The sequence below is a fragment of the Thermobia domestica genome, chromosome 13, assembly GCF_964235325.1.
Source record: "Thermobia domestica chromosome 13, izTheDome1.hap1.1, whole genome shotgun sequence".
Taxonomy (NCBI): domain Eukaryota; kingdom Metazoa; phylum Arthropoda; class Insecta; order Zygentoma; family Lepismatidae; genus Thermobia; species Thermobia domestica.
The window spans coordinates 187,109,572-187,134,983 of NC_137466.1; the positions used below are offsets into that span (position 1 = coordinate 187,109,572).

A 25,412-nucleotide genomic window follows, 5' to 3' on the forward strand; every position below is an offset into this window, starting at 1 on the left:
ATATATGCATTCATATAAATCGTGTGGAATATAATTGAGAAGAAATGCTTACCAACAGCTGAACTTTTATCTGAGATAAAATAAATTCAGCACCATCTATTGATGTACTTATCAGCAGTTAGAAGAGTTCGAATCTAGTTAGTTGTGGTCAAACAATAACAAGTACGATTTGCAGAAGCTGAAAAATTATTTTGGCAATAGTTTCTAAACAAAAGAAGTGATCCGTTGAGAAAAGGTCAACTGTTTATTGCCTGACGAAGATGGATCTACTAGGTTCTATATTAAATTCAATGGATAAACCACCAACAATAGGTGATAAACAAAAAAGACTCATGAAAAGTAAGAATTCTTGGATTAAGTTTATGTTGAAATGTTTGATTTACATAATATCATATTCATATATTATATTGTGTTTTATATTAAGAAAACCAGCACGTAAATAATTTAAACTTTATATTTTAGGAAAATGTAATTACGGGCTTGTTGTAAAGTGCAAGGAGAGTTTACTACATTAATTATTTGAATATAGATTCTTTATTTAACTTCTTAGTTAATGAGTATTTTCCTGTAAAAGATACGTAAAAACTGGTGATCACTTGATAAAGTATTTTTCTTTTACTGAAATCCATCAGATTTAGACACTAGACTGTATGTACAAGAGCACATTTTGTATATATTAGTTACTAAAATTGAACGTTCTAAGCCCTATGTTTAGCAGAAGGGGTCCAGCTCTTTTTTTTCTAAAAAAAAAAAGTTACAATTTTGGTTACAAATCATAATTTTCCAAAAATGATAGAATTTCGCTTATTTCTACTAATATTAGGTTAGTTCAGTACTATACTTTAACTTAGGTTAGTTTAGGTTAGATTTGATTACATTATGGCACGTCTAAGTACTTGCATCATTCATTTCTCCTGTAAATTTTGTGTGTTTTGCGTGCTTCTGGACCCCTTCTGCTAAACATACTCCCGTTTTAGTAATGAGGATGAAAGGGTAGCTGTTGAATTTGTCCAGTGTACTAACTTAACTAAGGCACATTTCTGCTGTCATACGACCTGGTGGAAATTTCACTGTACTAAATTCCTTGTAATCAAGCAGTAGAAAAATGAAACAACATTAGTTTCGTACATGTCCAGGGTATTACCGAGGGAAGGTTCTAGATTATTGGTCCCCAATGTAGGATAGTAGCTGAGTTGGTTTCTTTCTGTACTTAAGTTTATACCTTTAATTTACACAGTATTGCCGAGCGAGCGTTAGCGAGTGAAGGCGGGTTAGAGCCCCACAGGGCACGTTGTTTTCTGTCTTTATTACTGCTCAATGGGAAGGGGGACCAGTAATCTAGAACCTTGCCTATTACCGACAAACGGTTCTACCAAATTTTGACACATTTCTTTCATTTTCAGGTTAAATTAGAGCTTTATATTTCTTTTAGCAGAGTATGTACTCAATGATACTGGCTTTATTACTGCTTGTAGGTTGACTCCAGGAAGGCTCAGTATAAAAATACATTGTAGACGTACAGAATAAAAACTATAGTGCATAAAACACGAACCAACTTATGCTAGGTTGCCACTAAAAAGCACGAATGCTATCTAACCGAGTCAGGGCAGAAGCGCAGCAGGGGAACCACGAGCGGAAGCGACGGGGTGTGTTCGTAGTTAGCAGGGCGTCACCGACGGGGGATATACGGGTGATTCCACGAAAAAGGGAAATTTTCACTTGGAAAATTTTTGTTCCGTTGATGGTCGCCTATTTCGATAAAAATATCACATGCACTTATTACTACTAAGTACATGTTAATTAGGTGTTCAGCAGAGCTGAATCGTTATTGGTGTAGTAAATAAAAAATAATAAACTTTTCAGCACCCACGGAGTTGAGACCATAGGTCACGGAGTTGAGATTAGTTAACACGGAGTTGAAAATTGTTTTGGAGTTGAGAAACGTGATACATCTCGGTGATAAGTTTTGGTTTATAAGTGATTAAGCTTATAATTTACATAAAAATTGAAATAATTTTCCAATAGTTTTTGTAAGTTGGAATTATTCTCCTTATGTTGAATAAAATTCTAACAAACTAGATGACACGTAATTTGTTATACAAAAATACTCCAGAAAATACTGCAAACATATGAAAATATATCTAATGAAGGTTCCAAAATTGAGTGTATATATATATATGAATATGTGAAGTAAATAAGAAAAAAAGAAATACACATACACTTATCGAATATTGAAAAATTATTGCGCTTTCAATATGTTGACTATCATATGGAGAGGACAAACTTTTCACATAAGCTTACGAAACAGATGAAGTAGTCACTAAACCTGTCTTCTCTGTGTGATCAAGTCAACACGTCGAAAGTGCAATACTTTTTCAACATTTGGTAAGTGTATTTGTATATTTGGTATATATACAAGGTGTTTTAAAACAATACACACATCGTTTGGGAGCTGATTCCTGACACCAAGATAAGACGAAAAGTATAGACAACTGGGCGCACAAATGCTTCCTTTTGGAGTTATAGGCTGCCGAAAACATAAAAAAAAAAAAAAAAAAAAAAAAAAATGAACTTTAAAGGTCCATAGCTCCAAAACTATGAGACCTGCCATAGTCGGGTCACGACTTCACTTAGGAACTAATATGTGCAATATCCAAAAATATGTTTCAGAATTCTGAGGTACTCACGAAGCAATTTTTATAGAGGGAGTTTGGCTACGGGCGTATAATCTGAAGTACTCACCAACTACTTCTATAAAAGTTGTTGTGGAAGTACCGCAAGATCCTGAAACATGGATATTTGGATAGCGCACATACTAATTCCTAAGTGAAGTCTGACCCGACTACGGTAGCTCCCATAGTTTTATGCTACGGACTTTTAAAGTTCATTTTTTCATGTTTTCGGCAGCCTATAACTGCGAAAGGAAGCATTTGTGCACCCAGATTGGTCTATACTTTTTATCTTATCTTGGTGTTAGGAATCACTTCCCAAACGTTGTCGGTATAGTTTTGAAACGCCCTGTATAATGCACACTAAATGACAGTGTAAGGCACTCATCATTTCTGTTTTCTTTGAATAATTCGATGTTCTTTGTTAAGTAGGCCTCATTTTCCACTCCAATGAAGGAAATGTCTTAAGGAAACAGGGAAGGGCTGTTCTAGTCTACACACTGCCAACTGCCAACGCTTTTTAAACGTCAGGTTAAGTAGGCCAGGAGAAATTCCTCCCGATCCGCGTCATAAAATTGACTGTCCGTATATTGCCCTCAGACTCTTCGACAATCCCTGAAAAGAAAACAATTAGTTGATCATAAGATTGAGACTTCAATGGGTTAAAAACAGATACCATCCATCTTGACTTGACTGAAGTTTTACCTCCGGCTACCTGACAGCCCCAAATCTGAACTTCTGCGAAACACTCCTTAAATGGGCTAGGACCCACCAGCCGGCCTTTGAGTGTGAATGGCACGTGGTCAGCGTGTCGGCTCCTACGACTGTTGCGATGGTCTGCGCGATCAGGTTTCAGTACATCTCTACTCAAATGAGTTTTTCAATTGCCTCACTGTGCGAAGTAAAGACCATTAATTTTTGAGCTTCCACCGGAAAACAAACCCAGAACCACGCACGAAATACGAGCATACTAGTCACTAGACCATAAACGAGCTTTATTTCTATCAATATATTGAAAGAACAAATATTTGGAAGAACATGAGCATAACAAACACTATAGGATTATCAACTCCGTGAACTTGTCTCAACACCGTGGATTCCTTAGTTTTCAAATGGACATGGAGTTGAGAAAATCGAATATAATTTATCTTTACCGGCCCACTTTTTAACCAGTACATGTGAGTAATTGTGTACGAATTTTCTACGTTAAGGCGTAGGTTCCTCAAGGGAAAGAAGGTATATACCATACAAATACATTCAGTAATAAATACCATGGTGTTGAGTATCAATTAATATACGCACCTGATTTCCACACACAAAAATATTTTTCCTATAGCTTTTAACACATGCACACAACTTTTTCTGTTCTTCAGTCAAACATGTCTGCCTTGTCTTCTTGTGGGGGTTGCCAATGTGGACGACCATGCTATCTGTTGAGAGTAATGATAATTTTTTCTGTTGCCATGGAGTTGAGACGAAATAGAGGTGACAGAAACGAAGCATAGTCAAGCTTTCGAAAATAATCATTATAAAGGTTTACTTTCCACAAAACCGAAACATTGAAGTGTTCTCTTCCATTTAATTACCATTAAATGATGTTTGATTTGCGATTTCAGTTGTAATTTATTGATTAAAATCAGTCAACTGTAGTCTGTGACAGCCCACGGTGTTGAGAAATTGGGTAATAATTAATTTTTTACGTATGTTTCGTGTTATATTTGCAAACTGTTATACATGGCATACCTACTTTGTGACGGTTACTACCACACAAAATAAAAATGAGGTGATTCTTTCTAGTAGTAGTTTGAAGAAATGCCCGTGACAGAAAATTTCCCTTTTTCGTGGAATCACCCATACACATAAACGAGGATAGTTGTAGAGTACACTTACACATACAATACTTTCACTATCACCAACACATACTTACACAAAATTCATTTGGATATACTTTCCATGACACTAATTATTTATATTCACACTCTCATTCCTTCACGAAAAATGTTTCACATCATAAGTTACTCATAATTTTCTATTTGGTAGAACGATTTGCTCGAGTGAACCCCATCTTCATGGATTTGACCAGGATTTGGTGCAGATTTACTTACGTATCCACATATTTGTAAAATTTACAGAATAAATTTCAAGGATCTTATAAAATATATATAAGATCCTATTTATAACATCCTTGATAAATTTGTAATAATATTTTAATAGACCAGTGTGAAAATGGTCGAAAGGTGTGTTCTTACTGTGAGATGCGTATATACATAGGAATATATTAATGAAAGTCTAACCTGTTAAGCATAGATTCGGTCAAGGGTCTAGAATACTGGTGCGCATCCATTGAGTTGTAATAAAAAAAAATCAACCTAACTACTAACCCGCCTTCACTCACTCTCGCTCGCTCGGCATTGCTACCGGTATGTAAATTGAGCATTGAGCTTTGGTAAAGAAAGGAACCAACCTAGCTATTAACCCACCTTCACCAATGTGTGCGGACCAGCATTCTAGAACCGTCCACGTATTCGCCCATAAGGCAAGCCATTAACCACAGTATACAATGTGATGTGTAGTAAAATGTCTGAATTCAGTGTGACTCATGACACGCAAATATAGACATGTCCGAGAGTTAAAGGATCCACATATTTGTGAAATTTACGTGAGTAGTGTGATATCACGGAGCTCCCATATAAGACAAATCTACTACAGGAAAACATGAGTAAGATTATTCTTGTATCAGTAAATCATAAAACATCAAAACAGCTCAAATTTCGCCTTATATATAATATTGTAAAATTCTCTTAGTTTATGTAAGGTAGAACAAATATCGTACACGGGAGATTGGACTTTCCGATCATCTTTTATTATAAAAGATCCTTTTGAATACAGGAATATATTACAATAAGTAGTTTCCTGTAATATTTCTAGGTAAGAAAGTGGAAGGAACCCAATGACCAAGCGTCGTAGGGTTTTTAGGAAAGGTATCTCTGAATTGACCAAGCGTCGTGAGAGGGTAAGGTGTTCCCAATGGTCAGGCGCCTTAGGGATTTGGCGGTTTGATCAACCTGTGGAGATTGATGATTCTTGAGATGTGCTGCTGTCTTTTATCCTAAAATGTCGGCTATCTTCGTTGATCTCCGTCTTGCCGACTGTTGGTTATGGTGGGCGACTCCTCTTCGGTACTGTCGTCTGCGTTGTATTTATCTATTGCAATAGTACACACATGGTTACAGCATGAATGCGAAACCTTACAATATGTATAAACACCTAAACCCTCCGTGATAGTGTTAAGAATAGCGTTATCCAATCCAGTTAAGTCCACGCCCCACGATTATGTTCTTTAAGTTAAAGGTAATGAATGATAAATGGAAGTAATGATTGTAAAATTATTATTATTATTACTATTTTCTGATCTCCCACCGGGAATCGAACTCTTAAGGTTTTTTTACCCACTTAGCTTGCCTAGAACTTCGTGAATACTTGACCACCACACTTTCTTTGCTTGCCTAAAGCATTGAGGGTTCCCAACTGCAACTCTTTAGCTTGCGTAAAGCTCTATAGAGTATTTTCCCTTTGGCTGCCTGGGCTTTAAAACTATGTACTTACCAACAAAACCCTGTAAGAAACATGGTTTTAATCTACAAACCACAGTTAATAGTAATTTGTGTTATAGGGCCGCTGTGGCTCAGTGGCAGAGCGTTCACCTCTGGTGCATGGGGTCCTTGGTTCGATCCCAGGTTGCTTCAAGTGAACTTTGTGGTTTACAAACACCGTGTGCTCATCGTCATCATTATCACCGTCTCCTTTAGCCTAGCCCGCATAATCGTGGCATGTAAAACTTAAAGGTTTCATTTAATTAATTTGTGTTATATTTGTATATAACTAAATTTTGAGAATAAAAAGATGTACAAAGATCCAAAATCCCATGAGCTCATTGCCTTAGCAGGGTATTTTTACAATATTATATTTGTTATGTTATATTTATGGTATATTTTAAGAACACATTCAATGAGATCAGTACTTTAGCTTCTTATATTTAGTGACCGCTTTGCATTACAGTTGATGATTCTTACATATAATGAGTAATACTTTCAGAGTTTTGTAATTTTCAGAGCAAAAAGAGGAGTTCTTGAAGAAGCAGCGAGAAGAAAAAGAACAACTGAAACGCTTCACAGATAAAGTAAGTAAATTATGTACAAATAATTTTATTTAATTATTAATTTATTTTAACTTCCTTACAGTAATTCTATGACACGTACGCGGCTATGTGGTTAGCGTACGAGCCTTGGGCGCAGAGATCCTGGGTTTGATTCCAGGTGTGGCTCATGTGATTCTAACTTGACATAAAATTGTAGGACCCATATTTCATATAGCTTCGGTGGTGTAAAAACCGTATTGGACCCTTAGTAAATATTGAGAGCTTAATGTGTTAATGTTAACATTATTAACTTTTGTTTTTTGGTAAAAATAAAGACTTCGTTACGACATTACGTCTATTATATATATACATGTAGAGCAGCCTGAACTTTGGGATTTTTCAAATTACTCAAGTACTAATGTTCCTCAGTCAAATTTTCTTCCAGTATTTCGAGCATAACCTTGGGCACTCATCCTCATGGGGACACAATAGCTTAAGTCGTGTTTTTCGCAACACGGTGCTCACATCGTTCTCTCGTGTCTGCACAATATGTACGTGTCGATGGCACAATTTACGCAATATTCTTAAGTTACTTAAGAATATTGCGTAGATTGTTACTGTTGAGACACAAAAGAACAATATGATGATCGTGTTGTGAAGAAAGACTTAAGCTATTGTGTTCTGCTGAGGATGTGTATCCAAATATTACCCTCGACATATTCGGTCTAGGAATTAATTCGTGCGGGTGGACAAGAGATGGCGCAACGAACGGAGCGTCCCACAGTTCCGTGTATCCACACATGTGTTGCAAACCCCTGTCATCCCGTATCGTTCGTAGTATAGGGCAGTGGATTAAAGCGTCAACAACACCAGTTTGTAGTTAAGTGAACATGGATCAATTTGTGCCTGATAAAGTGTTTCTGCGGGGTGTCCTGCTGCATTACTTTAACATGGAGAAAAGTGCGACTGAAAGTCATCGTATTTTGGTGGAAGTGTATGGTGACCATGCTCTAGCTGAGCGAACGTGTCAGAAGTGGTTTGCACGGTTTAGAAGTGGTGATTTCGGCTTGGCAGACCAAGAGCGAGCTGGACAGCCAAAAAAATTTCAAGACGAAGAATTGACAGCATTGCTCGAGCAGGATTCGTGTCAAACGCAGGAACAACTTGCAGCAGCATTAGGCGTTGATCAAACAACAGTCTCCAAACGCTTGAAAGCCATGGGAATGATTCAAAAGATGTCACATTGGGTTCCACATGAATTGAAAGACAGAGACGTTGAAAGACGAAAAACCATTTGCGAATTGCTGCTTCAACGACAGAGCAGAAAGGGGTTTCTGCATCGAATTATTACGGGTGATGAGAAGTGGATCCATTACGAGAACCCTAAACGAAAAAAGGCCTGGGTGAAACCAGGTGAACCAGGTCCATCACAACCAAAACGAGATATTCACTGTGCAAAGGTTATGCTGTGCATATGGTGGGATATGAAAGGTGTGGTGTACTATGAGCTGCTGCAACCGGGTGAAACTATGAATGGAGAACGTTATCGACGACAATTAATGCGTTTGAAGCAAGCTCTGGCCAGAACACGACCAGAATGGGAGAACAGACATGATAAACTTATTGTTCAACATGATAACGCTCGCCCACATGTCGCAAAACCGGTCAAAACCTATTTAGAAAATGTCGGATGGGAAGTTTTACCCCACCCGCCGTATTCACCAGACGTTGCTCCTTCGGACTACTACTTGTTCGATTGCATGAACAACGATTTGATTGGACAGCGGTTTACTTCTTCAGAAGATATCGAAACATGGGTCTCTGACTGGATCGCTTCCAAGGATGAGGACTTCTTTCGCCACGGAATCCGTACATTGCCTGACAGATGGGCGAAAGTGGTGGCTAGCGATGGACAATATTTTTCTTAAGGTATTTATGTACTTTGTGTTTGTACTACAGCTTCAATGTGTGCGTACCAACCGCACGAATTAATTCCTAGACCAAATATTAGGAGAAAAAGTGACTGAGAAACGTTACTAGGTGAGTAATTTGAAATGTTAGAATGTGTTTCTTTCTCATAACAAGTAATTTTGGAGGTTTTCTTACATAATCTACAGCTTTCATAAAATCTGAATATCATTCATTCAGAAATTTCTTCCCACTTTTTCGGATAAACGTATAATTATTGTACTTTCTTTTTCGGCGGAATTTTAAGCACATACATCATATACTGCTCGAATTAAAGCAGATAAATTCTATAACCAGATAACACGTTTGTACACTACAAATCACAGTAAAAATATATATAGCCAGAAGTACGCAGGACAAAACTGGAAGCTGAAGTTGTGATCGTATCGATTGGTTTTAATGTGTTGTCAATATTATACCGCCTTTGAAATTGATAGTGCAAGAACAGTGATCTCAGCGCATTAAAATATACTTCAATGGCAAAAATTATCCAAATGATTTCTTCTAAAAGTGCGCGGCAGATTTAAGTAACACTTTTTTTCTCTTTTACTTATTTACTTACTTTCGAGCGACGAAAGGAAAAAAGAAGGTATGGTGATGGTGAAAAAAAAAAATCGAATTCGAGGTTTCGACGGATTTACATGTTTCATTTCCGCAGATACTAAAAAAAACTTATTTTTCTACATTTGTTCGTTTGTTCGTCCTGATGTAAAGTATGTTCCAAATCATAACGTCCTCGGTAGATTAGACATTCACAACACTCACCCAGTACCATTTTCTTTACACTTCATCTAAGTAGAATTATAAGAAGCACGAATTCTTAGTTGTGTATATGGCAGGATTCTGCAATTATCGTACTAATGAAAGCATAGCTTTGAAATGAACTGCACATTTACCTAGAAGCTATACCATTCAACTTTTTTTTTAAACAATTTTCTCAAAAATGAAGTGATTTTGTTCATATTTCTTCTGAAAAAATATACGAGGGATAATTTATTCTTCAGGGTGAGTTTTTTCGGACAATTTTCTCAATAACGGCTCTGGGGACTTTATTCATATTTCATTATGGCTTAATTCATTCTCGCATCCCTAAACATGTCTCTAATCGAAACGGATTTCGAGATATGGCCATCTTATTTTAACTATTGCACCGCCCCCTATATTTTATCCGCCTTTTTCTTCTCTTCTAGGGGTAAATATCGAAAAACGGTGAAATGCGTGTCTAATTATTTTAAATGACAAGTCTAAATACTAAATTTCATGTCTTTAATCTTAAGAGATTCCGAGGTGGAGATTTTAAGATAATATTTTGTCACTCCTATTTTCCCTCCGTTTCTAGTCAAATTTCCATAAATTCTTCCTCAGTGGGAGTTTATATGACAAATAGTATGCCCTGTAAAAATTTCAAGCTTATGCGGTTTGGCCTGGACGTTTATCAATAATCAATCACTCAGGACTTATTTATTTATACAGGGTGGCGGAGGGGAATGGGAAATTTTGAATCTAGAATTAGCAACACTGTATGGCCAGCATTCGTTTGGGACCGATAACACAACATTGAGAAGACTTTGCCATTTAGTAATAATGAAGAACTGAAATTGTGCGGAACGTGTATGTGTTGTGAAAGCATTTGATATGAACGGTAACATTCTATGGCCTCCGAGATACCCTGAAATCAGTATGTGCGATTTCTCTCTGTAGCGAATCTATGGGGATATCTCGAAAGCAAAGTGTATATAGCACGCGTCCGTTAAACTGAAATTGAGGGTTAAAGAAGGACTTAGTGGTGTAATAAACTGAGCATCCTAACAAATTTCCAAAACATATTCGTATCATAATATGTATGCCGAGATGAGTCACACCTTTCTGATGTCATCTTCAAGAAATAAAATTATATGTAAGTTTCATGGCTAATGTCATTATTAATGGCATACTGTTTACATGCATCTGAATCATTAAATGTATTGTTTCCTGTGTTGACCAGTGCATTTTAAATCGATTAAAATTTTCCTGTTTGCTTGCGCCACCCTGTACACAGAGATTTATTTGTAATTAGTATACATCTATGGAAGTATATGCGTAAAGAAGTATGTATATCTGTATTAGGAAAAGGCAAACAGTCATAAATACAATCTGTTAGTTAACGGTGTTTTCTTTTTTTTTTTTATACACACAGAGTACATAAATAACACTTTCTTACAGCAAAGTAAAAACTATTTATTATTATTGGCAACAAACGACATATCGTCGCTGCGCCTCGAAATACCGCTATGTGACATTTTTGCCGAAAATGAGTTATGTCGTGCAAATAAACCAGAAGGCTGTCATGCAGCGTCCCTTATAATGTCATAAGTTAATATTTAATAGTTTTGCTACAATGAAAAATTAAAGATTGAAATTAAAGGCTTTTGGTTCTCATCACGTACGCATTGATTAATGTATACAAATCCTCTATGTGCTTATAAAGGCACAGATGGTGCTACGTAAACACAAAAAAAGTAATATAATAGTGTTGAAGCAAGCTACAACATTGTGCAGTGCATAATACATGCAGAACCAATTTTATTACATTTTTCAAGTGTTTTCGTGTAGTTGGCAAAATTTTAAGAGTTTGGAAAGTTTTTTGCTTCTCCTGAAAAGTTGTCTTTTTAACACATAGCGGTTCTTCGAGGCGCAGCGACGATATATTTTTTAGCACCACAGAAGTTCGGTGTTTCGATTTTCTCGAAAGCTACGCATGAGAATTTACCCACAAACATGTTATCTTGTTCAGCACATTGTGATCTATCGACTGATGTATGACACCCACAGAACAAGAGTGTCGTAACTCAAAAGAGAGTTTAGATTGTTGCCATTTTTGTGTGTGTGTGTATATGTACAGGGTGAATCAAAATGATGTTCCTGATTTCAATGATTATTCTTTTTGCTGTTAATAACACGTATGTAAACAGAGATTATACATACAGATTGATCAACTCAATTTTTTTCTAACATATGAATGTTCAATATGCGATCCACGAGTTACACGACACACATCTAGTCTATAATGAACTTTCTGCCAAACTTTTCCTAGTATGTCAATGTCTATATCGGTCACAGCTGCAGTGATTCGTTTACGCAATTCAACCACAGTTGTAGCAGGTGGCGGCACAAATACCCTAAATTTTCCACAGAAATACCCTTGTACTTGTATAACGGACTTAGTCGCATGAAATTCAAGCACACAAAACGCTTTGTGGCCTGTAGAAGCCATATTGCTCACTTCGTCTAGACTGCCTCCTGGTGAATGTCTACGTAACTACGCCTCTGTAATAGAAAGAAAAAAAAACTTTTTGAGTTATGACAGTGTTATTCTCGGGGTACAATATGTCTTATCTTCCGTCAGTATTTTAGTTAAACAGGAAAGCTTAATTCCATTTTCAGTTCACCTCAGTAAGTGGCATGATTCTCGTACAAGTATCAGATTTTTAGATTTACAAATTAATTGTTTTTTCTCCATTTTTCTCGAGACCTACTCATAATTGAGAGCTTTTACGCTCTCCCATATTATTTTGTTGAGCTCAGTAAGATTTACTGCTTGGTATATGTCTCATCTTTGGACCTTTTTTTTAATCGCTAAATGCTAAGAATAATATAGAGATTAGTGATTACAATGTAATAGGGATATTTTCAATATAAACCAAAAACTTGCCTCAAACTGAGTGCTAGTTTAAGAAAACTGATAAAGGTTAGAAAGATCTTAATTAAAAAATTCTTGAATGTATTTAAGGAAAGGAATTGCTGTGTAATAGTATAAAACTTGTTAATTTCAGATAGAAGAGCAAGTGAACCAGTTCCTAAAAGATGGAAAGTTACATAAGCATACATTTGAACCAATGGAGAAGGTTCATCGTAGCATTGTGTGAGTATGCATGTAGTAAGAAACAAAAAGTGAACATTAGAGAATTGTTTTAATAATATGCTTATTATAAAAGCAAGACGCATCAGTCTTGTCAGTCACGTTAGTGTGCAAACTTGAAAGCATTTGTAAGCTATACAGGTTGCATAAACATATAGGTGAAAATATTTAGATATTCGTAATCATTATTATAAACACAAGATGCTTCAATGTCAGTCACACTAATTTCCAGCAGTTCGCAGTAGTCAGCATAATAATTGTGCGTCCTACCTGACGCCAAGAGATGTCGCTAGCGTGCAGACAATTTGCAAACGAGCCCAAGGCTTGGGGAGTTCATATAATGTATCTTTTTACATTTACTTTTAACTTTTAAAGAATAAACAAATCATATTCAAATTACATTTTCCAGCATATATAAAAGTATACTTGTTAAGCGTAGTGGGCTAAGGAAGAAGTCAGTGGAGAGCTTTTATGAAGGCGACATTGAACGTCCGGGTTCCATAGTTCATAGAGTTAGTTAGTTAGTTGTGAAAGTGTATTTGTATAAACACGGTTTGAAACTGATGAGCGACGAATATTACATTATGTAATTTCATTGTTTCATGTCCCACATTTATGATATGTAGGGTAAAGGAGGCAGAGGATTGTTTTATTAATCGAAACGAACATATCATAAACTTATTTATGCATTATTTTTGGTGTACCCGGCTCGGACAATTTAATTCTTTTATTTTAAAAGTCTGCTATCTTTAAACAAATAGTGTAAATAATCGTTGTACGTTCTCGCAACGGATGGATATCAGCAACGAGCAGATGAAGGAGCCAGTGGCCTTGGCAATCCACTGCAACCAATCACAGTCGTACTTGTGTTTACGTCACTGTGGCAGGTGGGACCCACGTGAGCAGCGAGAACAAGGAGAAAATGCGAGCCCAAAGACACTAATGGGACAAGACTCACCTTTTCATCGTTGCTGAAACAACTCATATAAAATTTAATATTTAGTACATCCGTCTGTATCTGCATTATTTAAAAACATCAATATCTTTTGTTGTTATAATCTTACCTTGTACTTGCAAAGACATGTAAGTATATTGTTAATATTAAATATAATCTCCAATTTGTGCGTATCATTAGTGTTATTCTGGCCCGAGAAATGCTGCCTCATGTTCATTTGCTTTGTTGTGCATGGTACGAAATATATATTAATGCTAGTAAATTATCGTTGTAAGTTGTTTTTTTAGATTAAATGATGCTGAAATTTTTGTCATATTCATAAGTTTAAGGTTGTTATTTGAATTTTCGCCTATGTGTAGTTAGTGGTGAAAGAAGTTATTCTTTTGTATTTGGTCTAGGAATTAATTCGTGCGGTTGGTACGCACACATTGAAGCTGTAGTACAAACACAAAATACATAAATACCTTAAGAAAAATATTGTCCATCGCTAGCCACCACTTTCGCCCATCTGTCAGGCAATGTACGGATTCCGTGGCGAAAGAAGTCCTCATCCTTGGAAGCGATCCAGTCAGAGACCCATGTTTCGATATCTTCTGAAGAAGTAAACCGCTGTTCAATCAAATCGTTGTTCATGCAATCGAACAAGTAGTAGTCCGAAGGAGCAACGTCTGGTGAATACGGCGGGTGGGGTAAAACTTTCCATCCGACATTTTCTAAATAGGTTTTAACCGGTTTTGCGACATGTGGGCGAGCGTTATCATGTTGAACAATAAGTTTATCATGTCTGTTCTCCCATTCTGGTCGTGTTCTGGCCAGAGCTTGCTTCAAACGCATTAATTGTCGTCGATAACGTTCTCCATTCATAGTTTCACCCGGTTGCAGCAGCTCATAGTACACCACACCTTTCATATCCCACCATATGCACAGCATAACCTTTGCACAGTGAATATCTCGTTTTGGTTGTGATGGACCTGGTTCACCTGGTTTCACCCAGGCCTTTTTTCGTTTAGGGTTCTCGTAATGGATCCACTTCTCATCACCCGTAATAATTCGATGCAGAAACCCCTTTCTGCTCTGTCGTTGAAGCAGCAATTCGCAAATGGTTTTTCGTCTTTCAACGTCTCTGTCTTTCAATTCATGTGGAACCCAATGTGACATCTTTTGAATCATTCCCATGGCTTTCAAGCGTTTGGAGACTGTTGTTTGATCAACGCCTAATGCTGCTGCAAGTTGTTCCTGCGTTTGACACGAATCCTGCTCGAGCAATGCTGTCAATTCTTCGTCTCGAAATTTTTTTGGCTGTCCAGCTCGCTCTTGGTCTGCCAAGCCGAAATCACCACTTCTAAACCGTGCAAACCACTTCTGACACGTTCGCTCAGCTAGAGCATGGTCACCATACACTTCCACCAAAATACGATGACTTTCAGTCGCACTTTTCTGCATGTTAACGTAATGCAGCAGGACACCCCGCAAAAACACTTTATCAGGCACAAATTGCGCCATGTTCACTTAACTACAAACTGGTGTTGTTGACGCTTTAATCCACTGCCCTATACTACGAACGATACGCGATGACAGGGGTTTGCAACACATGTATGGATACACGGAACTGTGGGACGCTCCGTTCGTTGCGCCATCTCTTGTCCACCCGCACGAATTAATTCCTAGACCAAATAATAACTTGTTTCGTCGTTAACGCTCGGGTGAAAAATTCGATTAATGACTATCTACTGTAATGTTTGCTCTACTTGGATTACCATCCTATGGAGTAAACATCACAAACAAAGGATTACGAAACAATTGGTGGAATGAAATTGTGGTAGGAAATGGAAGAACCCCGAGAAAACTCACGAATAGTACGATGTTGTTCATCACAAGCTCATATGAAGGGTAAGGGGGGGGGGAGGAAACAAGGAATGTCCATGTATGAGCTTTTTCGGGTGCTTTGTCCTATCTGTTGGTGACTCTTGGTACTATTTGACTGTATATGCCATGCATACGTAGATGTAAAAATGTCCATGTAAAAAGGGGCAAAATATGTAACTAACCCTATTCTTTTTACGCGGTTTTCAATATTAAAACGCCGTTTTCTCGAAAATTCAGTTTTGTGACATTCCTTCTTTTTTCCCCTTACCCTTCATATGGCCTTTCGCCATACCAGTAACCTTTCAGAGACAAGAGATGATCACTCTACCACTGATCCACCATGTCCTCTGACGAGCTCCTTCGTGGCTAAGCGGTTACCGTACGCGCCTTTGTAGCGGGAGACCCGGGTTCGATAACCGGCGGGAGCTCATGTGGTTCGGATTCCACGTTAATCAGTAGGTCCTGTCTCATACAGCCTCGCTGCTGAAAAGGACGTTAAACTCAAAATCAATTCAACTCAACCACCATGTCCTCTGGATAGATAATGTAAATGGTTGACTTAACTGGCAGGTTGCAACTTTGAAATGGAGATACAACAAATATTCCAGATATTAACGAAAAATTGAATACGGTGACGAATTCATGCAGTATTATATTTTGACCAAAATTAGTTGACTGCTGTTGCCATCGCTGAGATTTAGTAACTCATTACAAACATTAAATAATTTTATTGTTGTGTTAAACATTTTACCGAAAATTTCATATTTCTACCTACTATCTTATTATGTTTCAATATTTTTTTCTGTTATTTGTATTAGTTTTGGACTCGGCTAAGATCAAATCATTATAATCGAACTGGCAATGTAGACGAATATGAACGTAATTTTTGTATATATATATATATATATATATATATATATATATATATTTTTTTTTTTTTTTTTTTTTTTTAATTTTAAAGCTCGGTGAAGATAGTCACCGTAGTATTCAGTGTGTTTTTAATGAAGTACTTTAACTTCAGGGACGGATCGCCAGTATTGTTATTTATATTAATCCCCCACTGTGTATGTCACATATAGCATCATGTAGCTTTAATTCTCCTTTCAGACATGATGTTGCAGAAGTAGCAGGTCTAGTGGCGTTCTCAATAGGTGATGACGGTGTGGATCGTCATGTGGTAATATACAAAAGAGAGTTCGCTCCATGTGAGGATGAGTTAGCTGCGTTGAGACGGGGAGAAGAATGGACTCCAGAGAAAGCAAAAGAATTAGCATTGCAAGTAAGTTCGTATTTATTCCTTACTATTACATATAGGAAATATTCGATGATGTTTAAGGAGATTACGTGATTATCGGTAATCAAGATCGAATTCATATTACTGAATAACGATGTTAAGGTGTAACAGGATTTACGGATCGGAACTTCAGATTCTATATATATATATATATATATATAGAGAGAGAGAGAGAGAGAGAGTTATATTTATTTCCAAACGACATATTCTGTATCAAATATAAGGAAAGAATACTCACCACTTCGCCTTGTGAATTTTTTGTCTGGGTAATAATTTCAACAGCAAGTTCGGTATATTCGTCTGATCGAAAAATCATAAAATACGAGGGTCATTGCAAAAGTCATGACAGTTTTTTTTATTTTTTCTCAAATGGTAACGAATAAAAAAAATTTGAAATATGCAAATGGAAGGTTAGTTCATATGTAAACTACATGTAGGGAAATGGATGAACACACATACACCACCATAAAGATATAGCACAAGAAAAAATACGAAAAAAAAAATGTTGTTTCAAACGTGTTTTACTGTCAATTGCAACAGTACACAATAGTACATTACAAACTACGCACATTTCATAGCATCAGGTGTCTCCACAAAAGACGACGGGTCATCATGACACAGTAACGTGACGTGACGCTAGATGGCAGTCCTTTCCAGGAAGAAGAAGCGTGAAGATAGGCCACAGTGTGAGTTGAGCAGCCATTCAGGATGGATGTTACCCGACTTGAACAGCCTCGTACGTTGAAATTGCAGTTCTTCATGGAAGGAATGCGCGCCAATGTCACGCGGAGCTTGTAGAAGCGTTAGAAAATGCTGCTTTGCCGTACAGAACGGTTGCTCGGTGGGTAGATACATTCGGGCGTGGCAGAGCTGCAACGGCCAACATGCACCAATCGGGGCGACCTGTCAGTGTGCGTACGGACTGTGCTCGTAACCTGATCACCTAATGCATGGAAAAGGACAGAATGTGGATGCTGCAGGAATTACAGCGCCATACTGGTATTGAGAAGACAATAATCTACAGGGCGACGACCTACATAGGCAACGAGCTACATATGCGTAAAGTTGCTGCAAAGTGGGTGCCTCATGCACTAAGTGAAGTGGAAAAATGAACACGTTACGAAACTTGTCGTGTGCATCTAGCGCGTTACGAAGAGGAGGGAGACAATATGCTTGCGAGAATCGTCGCCATAGAGGAATTTTGCTCCGGGGACTATGAGCCAGAACTGAAACACCATTCCGCGAAATGACGTCATCCAGGTTCATCACACAGGCAGAAATTTCGTCGCAATTCCTCTCCTATCAAGGACATTAGAGGAGTGATTTTGTACCATTTCGTCCCACATGGACAAATTGTTAATGCACTGTACTACTGTTGCACTTTCCTGCAACATCTACGACGGGCTATTCGGGAGAAACGTCCTGAACGTCTACACGATGCACTAATTCTTTATGACAACGCAACAGCACATACGGCAGCGTGTGTGCAGAATCTGATTGCGCGATGAGGATGGGAAGTACTGGAGCATCCATCATATTCACCAGACTTACCTTGCGATTATGACCTCATACGAAAACTGAAAGAGTCATTGCGTGGAACACGCTTTCGAACACTTCGAACATGTGAAGACACCGTGACGCGATCCGAAGATTCGCTCATGGTAAGGCCACGGGGATTCATTCTCATCAGGTAGGTGCTATATGAAAAAAAAAAGAAAAAAACGAAACGAAAAGAAAAGAAAAGAATGAATTAAAAATCACAGAAAGTTGAATGATGAGATATATGATCTTCTGAAACGGAGCGTTAAAAATTAAAGTAGTTCCTGTGCCCAAAGTCTTGTAACGAAGCCATAAGTTCTAACGTATTATTGTTTTCTTATTCGTTTATTTATTTTAACTTTTCAGCGTGAGTTGGAAGAGAAGGAGGCGCGAGAGGCGTTGAAACGGAAGCCAGAACAATTTGTGCCTAACTCTGATTACAAAGACAAATACGAGAGACTGATTGGCAAAGAAGCGGCTTTGGAGGCGGCTAAGAAGACTGAAACAAACAAACAGTATGGCTTTGGTAAGTAATTCGCTTTCCTTATGTTAAGTGGACGAGGAGCAGTTTGGGTTCAGGAGAGGTAAGGGCACAAGAGATGCAATTGGATAATTAAGGTGAAAGGTTTATAGGAAAAGGGGAAAGACGTGTATGTTGTATTTATTGATCTAGAAAAGGCTTTTGACCGCGTGAATTGGAAATTATTGTTGTGAGTTCTAAAGGAGGTTGAATTGGAATGGATAGATTGAAGACATAAGAAACTTATATATGAATCAATAAGTTATTGTTAGAATAGAGGAGGAAATGACAGAGGAGAGTGCAATTGGAAAGGGAGTTCAAGAGAAATGCTGTCTCTCATCAACATTATTTAATATCTATCTAAAAGAGAGAGTAAAAAAGAGACTAAATATTGGATACGATATTTCGGTAGGAGGTAGAATAATTAGGTGTATACGGTTTGCAGATGATATGGCGCATGTTGCGGAATCTACGAGTATGTTGTTGTGTTGCACGGTCTGAACTCCAAACAGCATTCTTACTTCAAATTTGCCTTCATTACTGGGAACGACACTGTTTCTGTGACATTAAAGAACTTCTCAATAATTCCCTGATTTTTCATGTCTGAGAAAACCCTATTTATGAAATATGAATAAAACCATTCCATTAATTTTTGGATAGTTGTAATTTATTTTTCGATTTGATTTATTAGTGGACATGTTTTATTTCAAGGAGTAGCAGAAAAACACTCTTTTGCTTCAGTAATATTTTTAGTAGGTCAGGAGTATAAACCAGTGTTGGCAGAAACCATGTTTTTTATTAAAAAAAAAAAGATTTCTTTTTGGGGTTTAAAACTTTAATTTTTTTTTTTTAAATAATTTGCTCTGTGTATGTATATCACATATGGACAGAAATAAGTTTGTTTCACGTTGGTGTTATTATGTATAAACCGGGTTATGCTGGAAGGGCTCACATAAGCTTAAAGCGGAGTCCAAACCGTTTCTCGACTTACATCCGAAACAAATTGTCTTCCATTTGAACTCGAAACCGGGACTAATTAGCCATAAATGCGATATGTCTGCCGACCTACTCATGAAGGACTCCTGATGCGTTGTACTGATCTTGACATACGTGTTAATATAATTGTCAAGAGTCATTTGAGAAGGACAAAAAGATGAACAGTTGCACAAGTGATGCCATTATACAGAATTACATATGGATAATTTCAAAATGCTGCAGAGTACAGAAGAACTAATTAAGTCCAAGTTAGTTAACAACGACTTTTATTAATCCAAGTTAAAGAAATACGACGACTTAATTTGCATATCAGTAAGAAAAGTAAATAAAGATAAGAATTATTTGAGTCCACTTTTGCCCTGACCTATTTATACATAAATAGATACCAAAGATACTTCGGATTTCAGTAAATGCCTCTCGTGTGGTTTTATGACACCCCCTCCCCCCCAAAAAACGCACGGTATTTCGATGTACTTTATCAATAGTAAACATCATTAAAACGAAACAATATTTAGAATTTTTCTTTGATTGCAATTGCATAACAATAATAATAAACTATAAAAAATCACAAAAGAAACATTCATAAACTTACAAAAAAAAAAGAGTTGCTTTCGTAGTATAATCTCTTTGAGTAATGAATGGGAAATTTAGGTCTGAATATAATACGAATAATATATGGGAGTGACACGCGATAACCCACAAATGTGTGTTCATCAAGATTTTACTAACACTTACACTTTTACGAACATTTTTCGTTTTTTTGCTTAAACTTTTTTTTTTTTTTTTTTGTTTGTTTAAACCTTTTTTTAACAGCTGGTTTAAACCAGCCAACCCTGATATATGTTAAATGTCAAAGAATTAAAAGACTTTGATGTATTTTAAAGTTACATATTCGGTAATTTCCTGTATCATTAATTGTAACTTGATTTTTGCATAGATGTTATCAAGAAAAGAAGTATCACCTGAGGCAAACTCTCACATTGTTAATGTGGCAAGTCTTTAATTTGGCCATTTCATTCATTTTTTCGATTCTGCGATTCAGTAATTTGTTCTGTCGGTTCCGGTTTTCAGAACTTACCTGTTCCACCACCACTACGTTGATTCCTGGTATCAAGTCACGTGACACGTGATGTCGCACTGTTGATGCTTTAAGCGGGGAATTATGGATATGATGTGACGTAATCTGTCATCATCTCCAGTCTTTCACGTGGTTCGTTCTGCAGGTGGTTGGTTTGTACTGTTTTATGGTGGTCATATGGAATTGCATAAAAGTTCCTTTTCATGAATGGGTAAAAAGTAATTAATTTTTTTTTCGGTTATCTACATTGGTGTGCGGAAGTGATGTTAATGTATATAGGTTTTGTTTTACTGTCGGATTACTGAAGCTTAAGAGAAATTGCAGTGTATGTTATAGTTTCGAAGCATGTTAATGTGAACTCAACCATTTTTACGGATTGTTGGAAAGGTTATTTGTCCTTAGATAGTGGCCAATGGAACCATTTAACTCAGGTATTTATTTCTAATTATATTTTCCTTACTTATTAGATATTTACTTCGTTTCGTTGGGGGGCATGTTTGCTTGGCTTGCCCTCCTCATGTATGAGTTTATTTTATGAAAATATGGTGGTTCTTGTTGTAGTTTTATCTATTCTTTAATACCTACAGTTTTTCAAGTTTTGTTCGATACGATAGGAAGTTCGCTTAGTTCTATATGTATCAATACTTGAAAGATGAAATGTTGTAAATAATAGTAGAATTATTACAGTCGGAACGACCATGATTTCTTATCGATCCGATTCCTAAGGAACTGGTTCCTTGTGAAATTTAACGAACTGTTCCGAGGAACCGGTTCCTTATGAATTTGTTCATTGAACGATTCTTGAATGAAATGGTTAAAGTAAAGACTTGCCGTTAAGGTAGACAGAATTATTAAATCTTCGCCATTAAGGTAGACAGAATTATTAAATCTTCAGTTCTTTCATAAAGAAATCACTGTTAAAAAAATCTACATAAGCAACCAGTTTATCAACAGGTTTTATTTAAATTTTTAGAACCCTTGCAAGTGCAGTGTGTGCTTGTAAAATGATTTGATCTCCATGTGGGTGGCTTAATTTGGGGCCTATTTCTCAGAGCTTCTAGTCTTGTAATATGTTTTTTACAGGTCGTAAAATATCGTGAAGTAGAAACACTAGACGAATAGTAAAAATCATTTCCAAATACTAATACGCCTAATTTGTTATGATGTTATAGTATATACCAGGGTTTCTCAACTTGGGGGTCGCGAAGATAAGCGGAAGAGATAAATATAATTAGAATCTAATACAAGAAATATTTTTATATATTATTTTGAATTTTGTTTTGATAGGCATATTTTTTTTTATTATGTATGTGAGCGAATAGTCTTTTTTCCAGCAAATTAGTCACAATGAAGGTAGATTTTTAATGTGGGATTTTATTTGTTTCCTAAATATTAAATGTAAACTAGTTGCTTTTAACAATTTTTGGTGATACTGAACACACACACATCAATGTAACAAATTCACAAGAATATGAGGTAACTCAAAGTAGCGGCCTCTCGAAAATTAAAATACTCGATAACTTTTTTTAAACAACTATCCAAGTTTTTTTTAAAGTGATATTAAAAATCACTATTTTTTTATCGTATGATCCAAAATTAAGGGAGTTATAAAGTTTTAAGATTTCCAAACGGCCTCCATTTTGAAACAATATGGCAGATCGAATTCGATATTTGTAATATGAGTGAACTGACCAAATTTGATTTTAATCCATTCGCTTTTACGGAAGTTACTGTATCCACTATACAATGGATTCTACTGGTATAGAAATAGATGGATATCGTGAGATCTCCGCAATAAGTATATTAAAAATCCCTCACAAGCTTATTACAAACCAGAAATCATAAAAGGGGGTCGCTGGCAAGAGAATGTGATAAAATGGGAGTCGTGATAGGAATTGGGTTGAGAACCACTGGTATATACTCAATTGTAAAATATTTGATTTTGAAAAGTTTCACACTAGTATTACAAGACTAGTAGTTTTGAGAAATAGAACTCTTGTGAACAGTGTCACAGAATAAGTAGTCAAAACAGATAAGGAAAACTCTTACAGATGCAATCCTCAATGTGTTTCATTTATCTTTCTAGTAATATACAATGTTTATCAAAGTGTTTCGTATATAGATTATCCATATATTGTAAGAGTAATATATTTTAATTGGAATATTGGGTCTCTTTCAGTGCCTAGTGAGAATAAAAAGGATCTTCGCTCAATCGAGCAAACGTTAGCTGATATCCAGTCCAAGAAGAGACTTAAGACTAGTCATACTCCGAGTTCCAACTCTGAAGCCAGCTAAACGATATTTGTTTATACTCTCATCCTGTGCACGCAATACTGCGATCCCTCATTAAATGTATACTACTTAAAAGTTTCCATTTGCCATCCAAGAGACTACAAAGTAAAGTTAAATGAACTTTTTCATTTATTAGTATTCAATTTAGATTTATAGTATTAAAATATCTCAAGTAAACGCTATATGCTGATTCTTCATATACAGTAAGAATACTGTAGAAAGAAAAGTTTTCGTGCTTTAGTCTAAAGCATTGTTTATAGGAAAGTTTCTCGCAAACCTAGTAAGTGCAATGTATTATTTTCGTTTCATAAAATGCATTACATCATTCATGTTCTATTGTATATTGCATTGAACTTCATATCATGTGCATTGTATAAGAAGTCGCCAGAATATGAATTTATCTTCCACAATTATAACTTGGAACCTGTCAGTAATAAGTTTCAAGTTAATAAATTAATATTTCTTCATCGTAATATAACTGTCTTTTGCTTTTAGATCCTGATACTTGTAGACTGTAGATATATATACGAGGAGCGGTCAAGTCAAAACGAGTCTTTTAATATTATAGGTATAAAAAGTAGTAGTAGTACGACGCTACTACACGCAGTAAGTACGTGTGTTCTATTACTGATACGCGGCGAAAGTCAAGGGCTAGTCCAGACAACGATAATCAAAATGACAGACAACAGTGTTAGTGCGAGCGTGGTACATGAATATCTACTGAAGACTGGAAGCACAGTACGGTAATAAGACACTCAGCCACCATAGTAAAACATTTGAATGGTGTAAAAGTTTCAAAGATCAACGACATCTGTCAGTGACGATCCCGTCTGTAGTGGTTCCAAGCCCAAAGAATTCCTATGAACATTCAGCGTGTAGAATGCCTGATTCTGAGTAATGATGCATAACGTATCATCATGTTGCTGACAATCTTTCTTTCTCTAGGAACGATGAACACCATCACTCACGAACATTTTTATTTTCGAAGTTAGTCCGGGCTGAGTACAAAGACACCTTTCAGATTTTGACCGGTATAGAAGAGTTAGTCTGCACTCAGTTAAATGAGCGTTGTGACGGAAGGAGAGGATTTTCTGGATTGCATCAACATGACAAGTACTAATGTAGTTAAAGAGGCTGTCCTAGGATGGTTCAGACGTGCTGACTAATCTTTCTGTGCCGAAGCTTTCTAGGTATTAGTTAAACACTGGGGTAAGGCTATTACAAATGTTATAGCAGGAGACTATGTCGAAAAGTAAATTCAGTTGAAATTTATTATTTCATTTTTTCGAAAGGACCAGTTTAACTCGAACGACCCTTGTATGTTAAACTTGAATTAATAGTGTTTGTGTTTCAAAGGATCAAGTGGATAGAATATAGCATGCAAATGGAAAATACGAGAACTTCAAATTAGATGATGAGCCAAAATATCGGAAGAGCGAGAGGACGACCTAAACGAAAAAGAAGAGATATCTGTGTTTCCTGCTGTAGAGTAACGTAACAATTGGTTCAAAGATGATTATGTAAAGATGACGGAGAAGTATCACACCTTTTGTAATCTGTCAAAATACTTTTAAATGTAGGCTCTATATGTATTCCGAACAACAAAAGTTGTGAATCGTTTATAATAAGTATATGAATAAATGAATAACTAAAATAATTGACACCTGCACAAGAAATTGGAATTCTGGTGAGAAAAATAACTGTCTAAGTCATCGATAATTATCTATCTATATATTATTATTATTATTATTATTATATATCTATATATTATTATTTAAAAAATAAAAGTGAGTGATTCATTATCGCCTAGGCCATACTACTGTATGTATTAGCGTGAAATTTGGAGAGAATACTCCTTTTATCACGAAAGTAAGGGATAAGGAAGGATTTTAGGAAATACCCCTTCTAAAGTTCAAAATTTTCCCCAAGAATAGTATAACCCACGAATCTCTGGCGTTAGGAAGATGAAACTCGGCATATGGACTCTAATTGAAGATAAGGGAAAACGTGTTTAGTGTTTTCGAAAATTCCACTCCAAAGAAGGAAAAAGGGAGATATATATATAAACTCAAATTTCCCTTTATTTAGTCAAAAAATGCCGAATTGAGGATTTGCTTAAGTTGGAGATTGAAATTTGATATATAGCCTTTTAAGAAAACAATAAGGACATACATATTTCAGCGTTTCTGAAAATTCGGC

The 25,412-nt window shown here is 36.4% G+C and overlaps 1 protein-coding gene across 1 annotated transcript; it reads left to right on the forward strand.

Annotated features, from left to right (window-relative positions):
• The first annotated feature begins 6 nt into the window (after nucleotides 1–6).
• Nucleotides 7–23,704, forward strand: LOC145668853 (sperm-associated antigen 7). The gene is made up of 6 exons (XM_081737063.1): nucleotides 7–339; nucleotides 6,782–6,849; nucleotides 12,588–12,676; nucleotides 16,602–16,773; nucleotides 18,694–18,853; nucleotides 23,101–23,704. The coding sequence occupies exons 1-6, from the start codon at nucleotides 261–263 to the stop codon at nucleotides 23,214–23,216; spliced, it is 684 nt and encodes a 227-aa protein (XP_081593189.1). The 5' UTR covers nucleotides 7–260; the 3' UTR covers nucleotides 23,217–23,704.
• The last annotated feature ends 1,708 nt before the right edge of the window (nucleotides 23,705–25,412 follow it).